The sequence below is a fragment of the Aythya fuligula genome, chromosome 5 (assembly GCF_009819795.1).
Source record: "Aythya fuligula isolate bAytFul2 chromosome 5, bAytFul2.pri, whole genome shotgun sequence".
Classification (NCBI taxonomy): Eukaryota; Metazoa; Chordata; class Aves; order Anseriformes; family Anatidae; genus Aythya; species Aythya fuligula.
The window spans coordinates 48,345,912-48,362,262 of record NC_045563.1 but is presented as its reverse complement, the minus strand read 5'-3'; the positions used below and the strand labels follow the sequence as shown (position 1 = coordinate 48,362,262).

Sequence of the window (16,351 nt, the reverse complement as noted above, 5' to 3'; positions counted from 1 at the left end):
TGTTTGAAGTTCTTATGCCTGGTTTTGATCCACCTTTAAGTCCAATTTCTGATTTTTTTAAACCAACCTAATAATTTTCCTATCAGTTAATTTTTTGTGTGTGTGTGTGTGCCTTGCAATAGTTTAATTCTTCTGTCTTCCTGAAAGGTTTATATCTGACTTTTCTGATGGCAGTGTAAATATGTAAGAAATGAAATATTCATCATCCTGTCTGGAACCTAACAAAGGAGGCTGTTCCTTTAACAGAAATGTTCGGTTATGAGAGTGGCTGTCATCCTGTAATAACTTGAAATACGTTAGAGATAATTTTTTTTTTTTAGAATAAGAAAGATGTGTTCTAATGACCAGTGATGGCTCTAAAGTGTTGCGAGAGCTTGGTTCAAAGCCCCTTGAAATGAATAACAGTCCTTCTGCTGACATTACTAATCTTCGAATCGGGCTCATTAATGTATTTCAGATATTATAACCCTAGCTGCCAAAAAGCCGGAAAAAAAAAATAGAAAGCAGTCATAAAAATAGACATCAAACATATTTCTGCTCTGGGAATTAATACAGAAGCTAAGTAAGTATTTCTCTCGGAGCGTTATTGCAGATCTTTTCTGACTGTTTTTAAAGGAATTAGCAGGGCAAGTAGCTCGTCTCAGCCAGGCTTCTGCCCCCCAGCAGTCGCCAGTATCTAATGCCACAGAGGCTGGAAAATGCTCCAGTTGCGGTAACAGTTCTCACCCGGTCCTTTCCGGGATGTGCTGCGCTGATGGAGAGGAGGGGGAGGAAGGATGGGAGGGGAAATAGAGACACCGAGGCGAGAGTTTCCCATCTTTAGCTCCTCTGTGACTCCCTACAGATCAATACCTGGTACTCTGGAGCTTTTTTAGCTCACTGACATCAGGCGGCGTCGAGACCTAAAGGCGTTATATCGCTGCCCGAGAACTCGGGGACGCCTAGGAGCGGGCAGCCGCGGGTGCTCGCTATGGGATAGCAGCGAGACCCAATTTAGTTGGCCGGTTTGCATCCAAGGTAGAAGAAGGACGGCACCTAGGTTCTCCCCTAGCGTTTTCCCCTGCAGATCTCACAGCCCCGTGCGTGCGGCATGTGCGTGTGCAAGGGATGGACAGGCTGAGGGGGGGCAGCAGCCGAAAACGTGAAGCGGGGGCTGCTTCTTCGCAGCCCTTCGGGTGAGCCGCGGCTGGCAGCCGGCGGAGCGTTGCGAAATCATGTCGCGATAGGGAACCGCAGCGCCCCGGGTGTCCCTTTAAGCAGCCGAGCGAGCGGCGCTGCTGCTCGCCTTGCCAAACCCCCGGGAGTCCAGTTAAGAAACGGGCAGCTGTCTCTTTAAGTGTGATTTCCTTCTATTGTATTTGAATCGTGATCAGGAAAAAGGAAATGAAACCGGAGCCCCGGGGCCGAGCCAGAGGAGCCGTAATAATGATGCCGAGCCGCACCTCGGCGGCACACGCGCCTCTGCCGGGGGCGTGCTGAGAGCTGCCGGGGGCTGCGCGGTGCGGGGCGGTGCGGAGCGGTGCGGAGCGGAGCGGAGCGGTGCGGGGCAGCCAGCGGTGGCCGCGGCCGCAGCCCCCCCCCGGCCCCGCCGCCCGGCGCGCAGGAGGAGCGCGGCGAGGATGGGAGGTGAGAACCTGCGGGCCGGCCTGCGGACACCCGGCCCCGGGCGGCGGCCCCAGCCCCCGTTCCTCCTCTCTCTCTCTCTCTCTCTCTCTCTTTGGTGTTGCAGGAGGAAATCCTGTGAATGTCATTGGGGGGCGGAGGGGGAACTCGGCTGGCGAGAAGGCGTCGAGAGCAGACAGCCTCTGCGGGGGCAGAGCCCACCACCGGCACACTACAAAGGAGCAATCCCTGCCAATGTCATCGGCCATCGAGAGGAAGAGCCTCGATCCTTCCGAGTAAGTGGCCTCCTCCCTCCCGCACCTCCCCTCGCCGTGCCGCCGGGATGCCGCGGGGACCCCCCCCCCCTCCGGGGACCCCCTCCGCGGGCGCCCCTCGGCCGGTCCCCGCCGGGCTCGGATGCGCGCAGCGGGCGGCGGAGCCCGGGGAAGCCGCGGCGGGGGAGCGGGCGGCCGTGAGGGGCATCCGCGGGTGCGGAGGAGCCCGGAGCCGCTCCGAGAGGCGGCGGGAGCGGTGCTCGCCCGGGCTGGAGCCGGCGGCCCCTCGGAGGGGGCTCTCCGCCGCCGATCAGAGCGAAAGGTCAGGGCTGTGCTGTGCGGGTGCCCCACTTCCACATTTTCAGCATGCGAGGCACTTTGCAACTTTAAAGGGCTCGGAGAAACCGCTGGGGGTGGCTGTGCTGCGAAGGGCATGCGGAGAGATGTGATGGACGGGGTGCGGGGGACGAGAATTGCCCTCCACGTTTTCCACCCAGGGCCGGACCCTGGCGCTGTGCAGGGTCCCCAGGCGGTGCTGTGCAGGCAGGTGCCAGGAAGATGCCAGGATGGGTGCCAGGATGGGTGCCAGGATGGGTGCCAGCCCCTCCGCACCTGCAGCCCCCAGCCCCGGGCTCGGCACCGCGCCTCCCCATAGCCGCAGCTAAACTCGTCGGCAATCACGATAAGAGAGAGAGAGAAAAATAAAATCTCCGTTTTCAGATAACGCTTAAAACATTGCTCTTAGGAAAGTTTAGCCATTCGTGGTTTGTTTCCTGTGAGATATTAAAAATGCCATCTCTCGAAGCCCCAAGTGAACACATGGGAACTGTTTGGTGTATTAAATCAATTCATGCCATGTTGCTTTTCACTTTTTATATGCTACATTTTTTCCTATTTTATGCAATCTTTTCAGAATGATAATCTAAGCTCCTAGGTATAAGATGCCTGGGTTTGAACTGTACCGTTTTAGTAGCATTTATTTATTTACCTACTGTGTGTTCTAGTGAATTAGGCGCTGGCTTAGAAGTCTATGGACATCAAACAGCTAATGCAGAAAACAGAAATTCTGCTCTGCGTAAACATCCGCCAGGCTGTTCCGGAGTTTAGGGCTTTCAGAGAACTGGCTCATGATTCCCAAGCACCCATAAGACAAAATATTTGGGGGCCAATGTCCGAAGTTTCAAATAATGGACAATAAAGGGTAATAGCGTGCATTTCCTTATACTTGCACGCTCTGCTGAGAGGCTCACGGAACTTGTCGGAGAGGAGCCCATGCCTTAAGAAAGGAAGGATGGGGCTCAAAAGAAAAAAACTTGGAAAAAGTGGGGCCTGATTTTAATGGAATTTGCAGAGCGAAGAGCTGGAAGGAGTGGGGTGTCACGGCAGCACTTTCAGGGCACTGCAGCTTAAACACAGAGGAGCGAAAAGCGGACTAGTGTATAATCAGATCATATCTGAGGGCTCAGCTTGTCTAAATAAGAGCTGCAGGATCAGTTTCACTGCACAGAAGTTCTTGGCCACCCATCATTTCTCCACACTGAAGAAAGTAATTTTTTCCTAGAAAACTGCTGACCCAGGAAATATGCTTTACAGAAAGCTACCTGAGGCAGAAGCAACATAATTTTTCCTGTTGGAAACTCGGAGCAGCCTGGCTCTCCTCTCTCAGTGTGGTTCTCCTCTGCCCACGCCATCCTGACGGAGGACAGACCAGCGACGGAGGCAAAGCATTGGCGGACTCTATTAGGGCAGTGTGCTGAACGATTAGGGGCTCTGCTCTGACTCATGTTGAGCACCTTGGTCATGACCCAGCAAAGCAGAAAAGCATAAATGTGCAAACATATGACTTCCTTGCTGCCAGCCACAGGTTTAAAACTCAGCAAGTGCTTAAAGGTTTGATCCCCTAGTCTTTTGATTAACTTCCCTGGGTTCTGGATGAGGCCCTCAGTGGCAGTGCCAGGTCACTGCAAGACTTGCAGAAATGAGCTCATGCACCTTCCTTTTAATTTTTGCTGATCTTTTTTTTTTTTTTTTTTTTTTTTAGCAGATCTACACAAAAAGGCAAATAAGAGTATTCCTTAAGAAAGGAGTTTTGAAGAACATTACTGCTTTATCCCCACGTGTTGCCAGAACCAACCCAGACTTCAGAGCATTTTAAAAATGAAAAAAAAATTATCTTGCATGGATAGTCAGTGCTAGTATCACACTAAAGATTTGTGCTTCTTTTCTATCAGGGATGTGTAAATCTGCAATAATTGTTTGACATCATTTGAGCTATGCTGTTGTAGACACATCTCAGGGGATTCATGTCCTTAGCTGAAGGAAAAAACAGCAGTAACATCAGCTAACATGCTGGCTTTATTAAAAACAGCAGCAAAACATAAACCAGCTGGGCAATGGCCACATCTGTTGTATTTATTTAATGCTGTTCAGTGAAATATCATCCCTTAGTCCTCAAATTTGCAGTTCCCAAAGGACAATTGACTGCATGTAAAATCCCCCAGGTATCTTTTCTAGTCCTGTAGCCCTTGCTGAGGCAGAATTCCCTTGCTTCCAGCAGCACTACTGTCAAAGCTTGAAGGATCAGGTCTACAAGATAGGCTCATGTATTCTGGGGTACATGCACAGGTGCTTTATGGTAATGCTAGGGTTCTTCCATAAGTTATAGGTAAATCCAGAGGTTATTTGTGTTGATTAGGTTACTTACAAATGTTTACAAAAATCTTGTTGAAAACAGGCACATTTTTATGGCAAAGAAAGCCTTGCTATGTGTTGTGGGCAGAACAGAATTACTTGAAAATAGGAAGAAAATGGTAAGAACTTCTAGGACTTTGTGGTTGTTGGCATTTGTCAGTCTACACAGACATAACCAGTATTTCTATGAAGTAGTGAATCCAAGCATCTTTTTGAAAAGATCTTCAATCTTAAATCATGTGAAAATTACATTATTTGATTTTTTTGGTCCTCTAAACATAGTAGATATATTTACAGTAATGAACACACATGGGTGATAAAGAGACTTTTGTGCTTGTGCATTACCCTTTGAAGAAAAGTATAAAACTAGTTAGCAGATGTTTGGATACTCTTGCTAACTCCTTATATCTTAAGCTGTCCTTTTCTTTTTAAAGCAAAAGAGTGAAGTCCTTCTCCCTCTCATGCCAGAAGGTGATACATCCTTTACTCTGCTGGGAGAAAAAATGAGGATGTACTCTGTTCTAACTTAACCAATCTTTCATTTTGTTCAGTTTTGTTTTATCTTCTGCATCTTCTCATGTGGAGGGTTGCAGGGTACATTCTCCTTCTCCAACACTGCTTTCATTCACTCAGGGAGCCGGTGGATGAAGTGCTCCAGATCCCCCCCTCACTGCTGACATGTGGTGGCTGCCAGCAGAACATCGGGGACCGGTATTTCCTGAAGGCCATCGATCAGTACTGGCACGAAGACTGCCTCAGCTGCGACCTGTGCGGGTGCAGGCTCGGAGAAGTGGGGAGACGGTTGTATTACAAACTGGGCAGGAAGCTCTGCAGAAGGGACTATCTCAGGTATACAGTCTCCCCAGCCCACATCTTCTACCCTATCTCACCTTCTTACTACCATTTCAGCTTTGCTTATTAATTTAAGGTATAGCAGTGAACAAAGATCCATAATTAATTCATTTTGGTTCATCTTAACTGTAGAGTTTAACATGGTTTGCTAAGTGTGCTGTTCCCCCCAGTAGCTCAAGACTGACTGAGCTGTGTCAGCATGGGATGCTCTCAAGTAGAAACTGGGGATTGCTGATGAATTTCAGCAAGAAGGGCTTCCTGCACCTGAGTTGACCATGAGCCAGTTCCCTGGAATGGCTTTAAGTAGTTCTGCACTTCTCCAAACATAGCCGTGGAGCTGGAAGTTATATAAAAACAGGTGCCAAGATCAGCTACTGATGAAAGATCATTTAGTTCCCTCATTTAAGAACACGGTATCCAAGGTAACTGAATTTAATTCATTTTCCTGATGCAGCAATATTGGCTGTGTAAGAGATGCTTGACTCCACCAACCAGCAGGGCCGCTGTACTCATGTGGTTTCTGCAGCGACTGCCTTTTATACATGGATTGATTCATGTCTTTTTCTGCATCACTGGTGAACTTATCTGGAACACTTCAAGCAGAAAGAGACAATGTGTTGTATGCTTATTGCAAAGCTGCAGCCAGTACAGGAAAGTTTAATCCTGCTAATTTGTACCCAGTGGATTTTTTACTTTCTTAAGCCTGGTCCTGAGCAGACATGAACTTAAAACATTTGGCTGAATCAGATCCCACAAACACACTTGTTAAGGGTGTTTTTATTAATATCTCTCTGTCTATCTGATTTGCCATAATTTGTAAGTAGAAGGATTAAACTGAGATTAATATATTTCAAGAAAATTGATAATAAAAGATCTCTGTATTCTCAATTACAAGAAAAGTATTTTGATCTTTGCTGTGCTGGTTGTATAACATTTCTTCTAATGGATCCTTAATGTGCAGGAAGTCTGTGGAACAGAACTAAAGAAGTATCTGTATAAAGATACTTTATACTTTTTCAGTTACCTTACAAAAGTCTACAAAAAATAAAATAAAATCTCAGAGGAGCTCCTACTTATTGTATCCTGGAGGTTGCTGATGGGAATTTTGCTTAGCACAAATTAAGAACCAAGTTATGCAAATGAGACCTCTTATAAACAACTTGGCATATGCCATATTCCAGCAATCTACCAGTGTTTGCTACACTTTCTAAATACTTTTCATCTTAAAATAGAAGCAATAGAAAATATGGCAATGCAATTAATCTGTTTTCTTGCAGTGAATTCAAATGTGTTTATTTATTTAATAATGTAACTTATAATATCTTCCATTACTATCAAGAAATTTTGCAACCTTTGTATAACCTTGTTATTACTTTTGTTGGGCAGAAGTAGACACTGACATCTCCTGGTAGATGAAAGAAATGATATCTTTTCCCTTTAAAGAGTTCTCTTTAGTGGGTATTCCATTTCCAGTTCAGGTTATATGAAGCACGCAAAGTATATGAAAGTGAAGTGTAGGGGGTGGGCAAAGTATTTCTGGAATTAGTATCAAAACGTAGAAGTCAAATTCAATAGTTGTAAACCTTAAACAAGTAATAGAAAGTCTTCTAAGAATTTATATATGTATAAATTCCCCTTCTAAGAATATGTATATATCTTCTATAGGTAATATATATATATATCTTCCTGCTTATTTATTTATGATTTGACTTGCAAACTCTGTAACCAGCAGTCTGTGTGAAGTGCTCGCATTTGTTTTGTCATCACACATGGCTGAGTATGTTGCGCTGCTCCAGCAGAGAGGGGTGGTGCATGCTGTGATGGGGATACATATGTGGTGCATTCATTAGAGTCTTCTTTTTAATAAACAATACCATAATAATCTCAGCAGGGAGTCTAAATGTGGATAAAAGATCAGTCCAGATTGTAAAATTGTTTGGGCTAGCATAGTACCTGGAAGGTCTTACCATGTGTCCATCTGAAACCCAGCAGGAGTGATTTCATGGATACAGGTTTGAGATTGAGTTTGAAAGAACTGCAAATGTGGAGGCAACAAAAAGAGACAGTAGTATGCTAAATCATAGCTTGTGTCAAGCTTCCTTCCGATAAACTTCAATTGCAACAGCTGAAGATAGGCAAAATTTAGCAGCTGTAACTAATTTATATTGATCATATATGTGCAAGTATCTGCATCACACAACTTCATGCTATGATCCAGCAGTCCTTTACTCCCCCTGAAGCTGCTCAGCATTTCAGGATAATGTCACTGATCACAGAAATCAATTACATTGAAAATAGGTGAGGACCTTGGACTTTCTACTTCAATTTTTGGTATGGCAAAGTTTAGAGTTTTGTTCAGCAGCTTTCCACGTGACCTCTATGTATCTTTGACAATAGTATGACTAATGGGGCAAGGCACTGATGTTTTGGTGTGTTTCTGTTTTGATTTGTGTTCTTCCCTATCTCTCCAGCAATGTAACTCTGCTTGCTTCTCTGCTGTTGTTGTTTTAGGCTTTTTGGCCAAGATGGCCTCTGTGCCTCCTGTGACAAACGAATCCGGGCTTATGAGATGACCATGCGGGTGAAGGACAAAGTGTATCACCTGGAATGCTTCAAATGTGCTGCCTGCCAGAAACACTTCTGTGTTGGGGACAGATACCTCCTCATCAACTCGGACATAGTATGTGAACAGGACATCTACGAGTGGACTAAGTTAAATGGAATGATATAGCAAAGATATGGCTCATGGTCTATAAAAGACATCTCACGGGTGACACAGACGCATAGCTGCAGTGAGGAGATAACCACCTGAGCTATGTGCTTTGTCTAAAATGGGGGGAAAATACCACAGAGTAGGCCCTTTTCAGGCAGTGCTACGTAGAATCTAAACTACATATAAGTGAAGAAGGGAGACCGAAGCAATAGTAGATAGACTGACTTCTGTTAACAAAGGCGTATTGACAATAACTGACATCAGCCAGATAGGCAAGAGTTGGGGAACAACCATAATGTGGTAATGAATGCTCATAACTGGAAAAACAGTAGTGACTTATGTAAAGAGATGTTATGACTTTGTCACCTGCAGACTAGGATTGTGCAATTGATTTTTCTTTTCATCTTGTTTTAGTTACTCAGTTTAGACAACAGCTCCTAATGTAGACATGAAGAAGAATACTGGAAGAAAATGGCCAGTCACTTATGTGGTCATTCAATAAGGCCTTACATTTCGGGTAGGACAGAAAGTGGGAAGAGGGTGGGGGTTATTTTTGCATGGATTTTTTTTTTTTTTCCTGTGAGAATGAAGAGTGCATCCTCTAGTCCCAAACTGTTCTTCAAATAAATAAATAAATAAACAAAATCCTGCTGAATAGCTGTTTGGGGGCACTGCTGTTTCAAGATGAGATGTTCCACAGATCATTTCTATACAAATATAAATCTAAAGAGTTGTTCAACTATTTTAATAACTTAGATTATATCAATAAAATGTTTGTTGTGTGTAGTAAGACTCTGCAGCTTTAATAAAAATAACAGAAGATTTGAGTGTTGCTATTTCTTTCTTGGGAACCAGACTGGATATTTTGTTTGCATTAAATATTTTATTTGTTTTTGGTGGAGGGGTTTGTACACTTGGTCTACAGCTGATTCCTGCTGTATCCACTTAAGGCTGTGTTTCAAAGCAGTAATATGAGAACACCAGCTTTGTAGAGTTCTTCACACTGAGGGGAAACCAGGTAGTGTTGTGTGACACTGAGGCTCTTTGGTGCTTCTGAGAAGGTTTTGAGGCTGGGTGCCCACAATGAAATACATTTGGGTGTTACTTTGCTTCAAAAACAGAGGCTATCTGATCTCAGAGGAGACCGTGGAGGATTAGGGTCTGCTGGAAAGGCAGCTGGTCCTGATTTTGCTCTGGGTTATTGAATCCAGTATAATATAACTTAGAGACAATCAATACTTGCACGTGTTTAGAAAGAGTGAAGTTCAAAGCCTCTCCTTCGAAGACTGTTGCCACTTGCGTCTTAAGTAGAAGGAAGTTTCTTAGCATTGTAGTAATAAAGCACATGAGACATATGCCTAGTCAGGCAAAAGTGGACATTAAGTATCTTACTCCAACACTGCCCAGTAGTAGGAGTTAGGGAAGCCTAGAGCAAAGCAAGCATGGACTGACCTCCTCATTAAGCCTTCCCAGCTTGCAGAAAGAGCCACAAAGACCTTTGATCTTCCCCTCAGTCCCCTCTGCTCAACACTCAGACCCATCCTCCATGAGTTTGCCCTGCCCCTTTTTTGACTTTTACACTTTCGGCCTCCATGAAGTCCAAAAGCAATGATTTTCACAGTTTGATTCTATGCTGTGTTTATTTCAAAACCTGTTCCCTGACCTCTTCATTGGGCATCCACTATATTGGGAGAGAGAACGAATGGTCATTTCCTGTCAGGGTTTTTGCACTATTCCTGACTTTAAAGGCCCATAACTTATCCCCTCCAACTTGTCGCTTTCTGAGATGAATAGTCCAAGCTCCTCCTTGCATGAAAGCTATTTCACACCTCTGGTCCTCTTCACATCTCTGTTCCTCATCTCTGTATATTTTCTGGGTCTACTCTGTTCTTCTGAGAGTGTTGAAAGAACTGGGTATTCTGCTCAAACGTTTTAAAAATAGAGCACAGTGGAACAAATCTGATAATCTGCTCAGAAGACAGTTACGTTCACTCGCCCCATCCGTAGTAATGTACGAGTAATAGCACCTAAGCATATGGATATCTATTTGTCTGGTTCTTTCCAATAGAATTGTCACCTAAGGGATCTGTCATCCAACTGGTAGTACTAACTACTGACAACATTTTGCATTTTACATTTTATTATGTATATTCTGAGAGCTCTTTTTTTCTTCTTGGTTTTGTTGTCACAGCCAGCACTGGGGACAAAAAGCTTTCAGTTTTATTACCACTGAAGTGGGAGACTATACAGGGGATGTAATGAGATCATGCTTGAAAAGAGAAAGCGCAGTTTGAATGCTCTGTGATTTAGCTCTTCTCAAGTGATATGCTGACCTCTGGAGGCCATAGGCAGCCGTTATAATTACAACTCAGCCTAAAATACATCCCTGTCAGCACAGACAAGAAAGTTATGTACCCACAGCAAGGAAAATCCAGGTATCATCTTCTTCACCCTCAGTGGCTCCTTGCCAATACTGTCTCAATATCCCTGTTAGCTTACCCCTCTTGCTGGATGTATTTGTGATGCTAATGCAGGGTGCATGTGCACAATCATTTTTGGGTCTGTGCATGGGAGCACATGCACACAGTGAGCACCACATCGACAGATAATGAAGTAACAACAGCTTCATGGCAAATGCCATGAAGCTTTAAAACTCTCCAAATCATCATGCCATGTCATGCCACTGCAGTGTCTCTCTCAGAACCCTCTTCTCTCACTCTTCTCCTTTCCCTGAAAAAAATACACCTTAATGATACTACAGTATGAGCAGGAGAGAAAGGTGCTTACAACTTCATTGACTAGTTCATGGCAAGAAAATTTTACAGATGACAGTAACTGGTTATAAAGCTGCTCTGTCTGCAGCCCCCTGCCAATGGCATACTGAGACAGACAGGTATCAAAGGGAGTGCGATGCACCAGGGAGCGTGAAGTCTGCTCCAACACACAGAGGTGCTGGCTGCAGGACCTCCCGATGAGCAGCATGGATTTCAGACAGTGGGCAGCGTTCTGTTGGTGGTTGTGACACTGCCTGGGCAACTGGGGGTCAAAATGAGCCTGTCTTTGACAAAGTAGGCAGCGATTTTGACTGTTCAGAAGTGCCACTAAGAGGTTTTGAGCCACATTCTGATCTCACACAGCTAGATGGTACAAGTGACTCTGGAATATCTGAAACCACAGAATTACACCTGTATAAAGACAGCATTGACGTGATCAGAAGCAACTGCGATCATTACAGATAATACTTCTGACATTTATTCCTTTTACAGTAAAATTTTTGACCTTTCTCAGTCATACCGTGTCTTATAAAGAGGTCTGACTGAAAATGGAGTATGAGGGGCCTTGTTAACACCTGAGTTGAAATTAGGTGACAGTGTCAATAGTTCATGAAGGCTCTGCGCTAATGAAAGCAAGATCTCTGTTTTGTTCCCACCCCAGAAAGTATTTCCTGTGTGACTTTGGGCAATTCAGTTAAATATTCTGCTTCTCTGCCCACTTGTGAAATGGAAATGTTATCACTTATTCTTTAAAAATTTGAAAACATCCTAATGGAAATACACTCATTATTTTGTGTAAGGTATAACTTACACAGGGAAATAAGTTTAAAACCTAAATGAATATGTTTGTAATGGAAAGATGCTGCAGGGTGGATATTCTTGTTTTGTTATAAGGCCAACTCTTTTATCTAGTCCTTGTAACTTCAGAAGGGGCTTAAGCTAAATCAGAAAACAACAGCTTCTGCCAGAAGAGTCTCTGCTTAAGCAGTAGTATCACTCTACTTGTATAATTATAACAGTCTGTTGATAATCCCGGCCAGAACACCTTGAGACATCACAGAACAAGATATACGCATGCCAGAAAAGAGGTTAAAAAATAATAAATAAATAAATAAATAAAACTATCAAGTGTAAAAACATAAGGCAAAATGCTGTAGTCATTCCTAACACTTCTTTTGCTGCTAGATTCCCATGTGGAGATGCGTTTATCATACTGCTGTGAGTTACCACTTTTTCAAGCCTGCTGCATTACTCATAACACTCATAAGTCATTTGTAACTCTTGTTCTCTGGATTCAGGAGGAGGGGGAAGAGATTTTTCTTGGAATTAGTGTAACCAATACTTCACCTCCATGCTCACCCCAAGTGTGATCCTTACAGTAAAGAGTCCTCCTGGAACAACAAGAAAATAAAATGCTTCAAAAACAATGATAAAAATGAACACCAAAATTATTTAACATCATAGAAAAAACATGATAATCTGCATATGACTTCATCAGCTGATATTCAAATGCTTTGTCCTTTATATGTTTTCAATATCAGCAGTATTTTAAAAGGCATATCATCCTTCAAGATTTCCCTTCTTTGTCCCCATTATTCAATGTCATGCATGGTAGGAAGATGAGAGCATTACCATCGATATCACTTTTTTAATTCCATGTCCTTGAATAAGGGCAATAAGAACCCTGAATAATAGAGTTTTCAGCAGAGAGAGTAAATGGGAATCGGTTGTTAATTCAATACAGGATTCAGAAGCTGTCTCTCCCTTCTCTGTTCTCAAGGTAATACTGTGCCTCCAATTGTCATTATACCCAAGAATCGAATTATTTGAATTCTGGACACATCAGCACAAAACTGAAGACTCCCTGCCAATTTCGTAGCCTGCTTGGAAGAGAACATCACAGAGCATCACTCATTTATACGACTGCCAGCCTGAGACTGTAAATTCAGGAAACAAGAAGGCCTCAGGTGCTGCACTTTAACATGTCTTTCTGCTCCTGAATCACCCCCCCCTCCTCAGTACCCCCCAGACAAGGTAACATTTTATCTCTGAAAGGCAAAGCTTTCAACCATCTGCCAGGATGAGCACAGACTCTATATGGCCTGAATGTGAATTGAAAATGAGACTATTAAGTCTATTAATTGATAACAGTGACTTGTGACTTTGAAGGCGATTCATGACACTTGGAAAAATAATCTATAAAGATTTCAGTTGCTCTAAAAAGACAGTGCAGCATCAGCTTATTTCACTTGCAGCAGGTTCATCTCTTTTATAGAGCATACTGCACTGCAGGCAATGGAAATTTTAATGGACACTGGAGAAAAATGATCTAGTTCTCTGTCCCACAACAAAAAAAGAAACCATAAAAAGATATAAAACAGAGAGATTGAGATACGTTATCAGAAAACATTTAAGGAATTGTAATTAAATTAAGATTCAGAAGTCTTTCCATGAGATGAAGATTAAACTGGCAGAAAGTTGAACCTTGTTTGAAGCAACTTGTTCCCTCCTCCTGTGAGTTATTTTGTACCAGTCTAATGAGATGGCACATCTCTGAAAGGTTCCTAATACACCAGCAGATCTCTGCCAGTTAGTTAATAAACATATTTTGCAGGAGTATACCATATTCTGTTCAATGCTTTTTAAGTGCCTTGCAAATTTTAATGCATGAATGCATTGTCCCTTCCCTTTTTAAGCTACAAACTACACAGGAGGGAAACTGAGGCCTAAAATTGACCTAACCTGTTTAAAAATTGCACAGTAGCTCTACCAGACTTAGACAAGAGCATCATCTTAGATCTCTTGACTTGACTGCAACCATTCAAGCACGGACCATTCTGCAAGCACTGACAACAGGGGTGTCAGTATGGCATGGCCTGACCTATCCAGCAGTGTGGATCCAACCCTGTAATGTTCTCGAGTACAGTCTGAACAGTTTCAAATAGTATTTTGTATGGATAGTTGCCATGAATTGTCTGGAAGTGATTGGTGCATTGATGATGAATCCTCCTCTCCCTGTATGAACAGTCAGTTACATAAAGCTCAGCTATGTTGCAGAGTCAGGAGTTGGCAAACTTTGGAGACATTTGGGCATGGGTGGTAAAAACCCACCATCTTCTGATAAAATAAATGCATTTGATGACATCTATGGCTTAGTCTTCACAGACAGTAAGACGTCATTTCATTGTTTTCAGGAATATTCAGGTAGTACATCAGGCTCCCGTAAGTCCCCTTATCTGTGTTTTTTGCCAACAGAAAAGGGATGGTCAAAAAGTCCCTGTTACATTGTTTCTCTCTTACAAATCTGGTTTTCAAATATTTAATTTTTCAGGGTGGAAAACACATCATGCTTGAAAATCCTGTTTAAGATTTTCAGGGAAGAGATATTTTTCTTTTCTAACAAAAAGGTTGAATACACAATTTGCTGAATGCTTCCTGCTCTCTCTCTGACATATTCTGGTTACATATATATGTTGGTGTAAGTCAGTGAGGCCCAGAACCAAGGGTGAATGGAAGGCAAGAAGTTTTATTTCTATGGATCTGACAGAATGAGTGGACAAGGGGGGATGCTGTGACAGTAGTGGCTGGAGTAGTGAAAACCAGCCATTACTCTACAGTGTTGACAGATAATACCAGGGAATAACCCTTTAAAGTTGTGACCCAGAGATTTCCTTCTGTAGTCCAGTAGTGCTGTGCCTGCTACCTTTCACATGATTGCAGAGATGTTTCCTCTTGATTTGGTTTGTTTTCTTGTTTTGGTTAATCATTGCAACCATCTGTCTAAAGAATTAAAAAAGCAAAACCATGTCTCTTGTGTGGAAGCTACCACGAATGTTTGCCAGGATAGTAATCATGACAAGGCCTGGAAATGGTGAAACAGCACACCAGCAAACCAGCATCTGAGATACAAGCAACAAAGCAAAACCCCCTAAATATAACACCTGAAAGCTTAGAAGAGCTTATGAATTACTGACAGATGATACACCTGTTAGTGAATTACTGTGTAATGACTCCTGCTTTCTGTATGTAGCTTCCACGACAAGTCAGCCACAAGATGTATTTTCCCTATGGCACTAGGTCTGGATGCTTGTTAGTACAGGGAGTAGCTTTTTGACCATATTATCTGGCCCCCAACAACCTGCTGGAGCAGGAACCCCCTGGGCGAAGGAAAGTTGAACCCCCAGCTTCAGCCTCCAGTTTTCTTACTGCTTGAGACCCCTGAATCAGGGCTGGGATTGAGGGCATGTGTCTCAGACGTGTCTTGCATCTGATATCAAATAACTTTCACTACACCTGCAAATTGACTTTGAGATACAATTTACTTATTTATATTTATTTTAAAGAGACATTCACAATAAAACTGATATTCTTCTGCAATATGACAGTCTTCAGTCTGACAGTATCTCGCAGCATCTTGACAGCTATATAAGAAATGTGCTTAGATGTCATGTTGGTAGCTTACTAAAATACATAAGACCTGGAATCATCAACCTGAGGATACTTTGCAACACTGGGAAATGCCAGGTCCACTTGTAAAACAACGCTCTGTCACAACATAGTTGTGTTTCTCTTACAGCCAGTAGTTGTGAGTGCTGAATTCCCCTGGAATTCTTGGAGCTGGACCAGCAGCGAGTTTGACCCAACGTGCATGAGAAGCGTGTTGTTCGGCTGATAAGGAAACTGAGAACATGCATCAGCAAACACAGTTTGTTTATCCCGTAATAACTGGTTTTGAGTAGTACAGCAAAAAGTGGCCGGGTCTGCACTAGGCAGATAAGAGCTCCTACCAAAAGGACGACCAAAGGTCACGCGAGGCTTCCTGGAAATTTCAAAAGAGAAGCCTTCAGTGGGAATGGATGACTAAGGGAATTGCAAAGGGTTTCTGGAGTCTTTTATCTTTGTGCTACCTCTTCAAATCCAGCTCAACACTTCAGTAATTTATTGTTGCCATCATCTGATGAATGCTCAGTGGGCTCAGCCTTGCTCCTACCACACAGGTGTTTATAGCCAAAAACCCACACTGCTGGAACCGCAGCTAACTGGTCTCCTTGTTACGAATCTCAGCTAACAATGCAATGAAAGAACATGGGGAGCTGAAAAGTGAGCTTTTATCTGGTCCATACAGACAGGGGTTTTTAGGTGTGAAAGAATCAGTAGCAGCAGACTTTTCTTTAGGTGTGTCTTCTTGTTTTCCACAGTCTTCAGGTAAATAAAGACCTTCAGATCTTCCAGAAAAATGCAAAAACTGTGTCTAAACAACCAGGGTCCCAACACTTTGCACAGGATCATGAAATATTCCTCCAATCCTTATTTTCAGTGGTGTCTTTCACACATCGCTTAGGCCATGTCATCTTGCATCATGAATCGCACACAGTGAAAATGCTGTAAGCACATGAAATAACAGACACTCCCAAGGGTGTATTACTGCCTTTTTAACAAAGTTA

General features: G+C 43.2%; 1 protein-coding gene across 2 annotated transcripts; it reads left to right on the top strand.

The window, feature by feature from the left end:
* The first annotated feature begins 903 nt into the window (after window positions 1-903).
* LMO2 (LIM domain only 2) lies at window positions 904-8,955 on the top strand. Of its 2 annotated transcripts, none has more exons than XM_032189231.1 (4): window positions 904-1,017; window positions 1,730-1,898; window positions 5,202-5,417; window positions 7,932-8,955. In XM_032189231.1, the coding sequence occupies exons 2-4, from the start codon at window positions 1,858-1,860 to the stop codon at window positions 8,149-8,151; spliced, it is 477 nt and encodes a 158-aa protein (XP_032045122.1). In that variant the 5' UTR covers window positions 904-1,017; window positions 1,730-1,857; the 3' UTR covers window positions 8,152-8,955. The 2 variants fall into 2 exon arrangements, with proteins under 2 accessions (XP_032045122.1, XP_032045121.1); XM_032189230.1 differs by lacking the exon at window positions 904-1,017 and adding an exon at window positions 1,552-1,626.
* The last annotated feature ends 7,396 nt before the right edge of the window (window positions 8,956-16,351 follow it).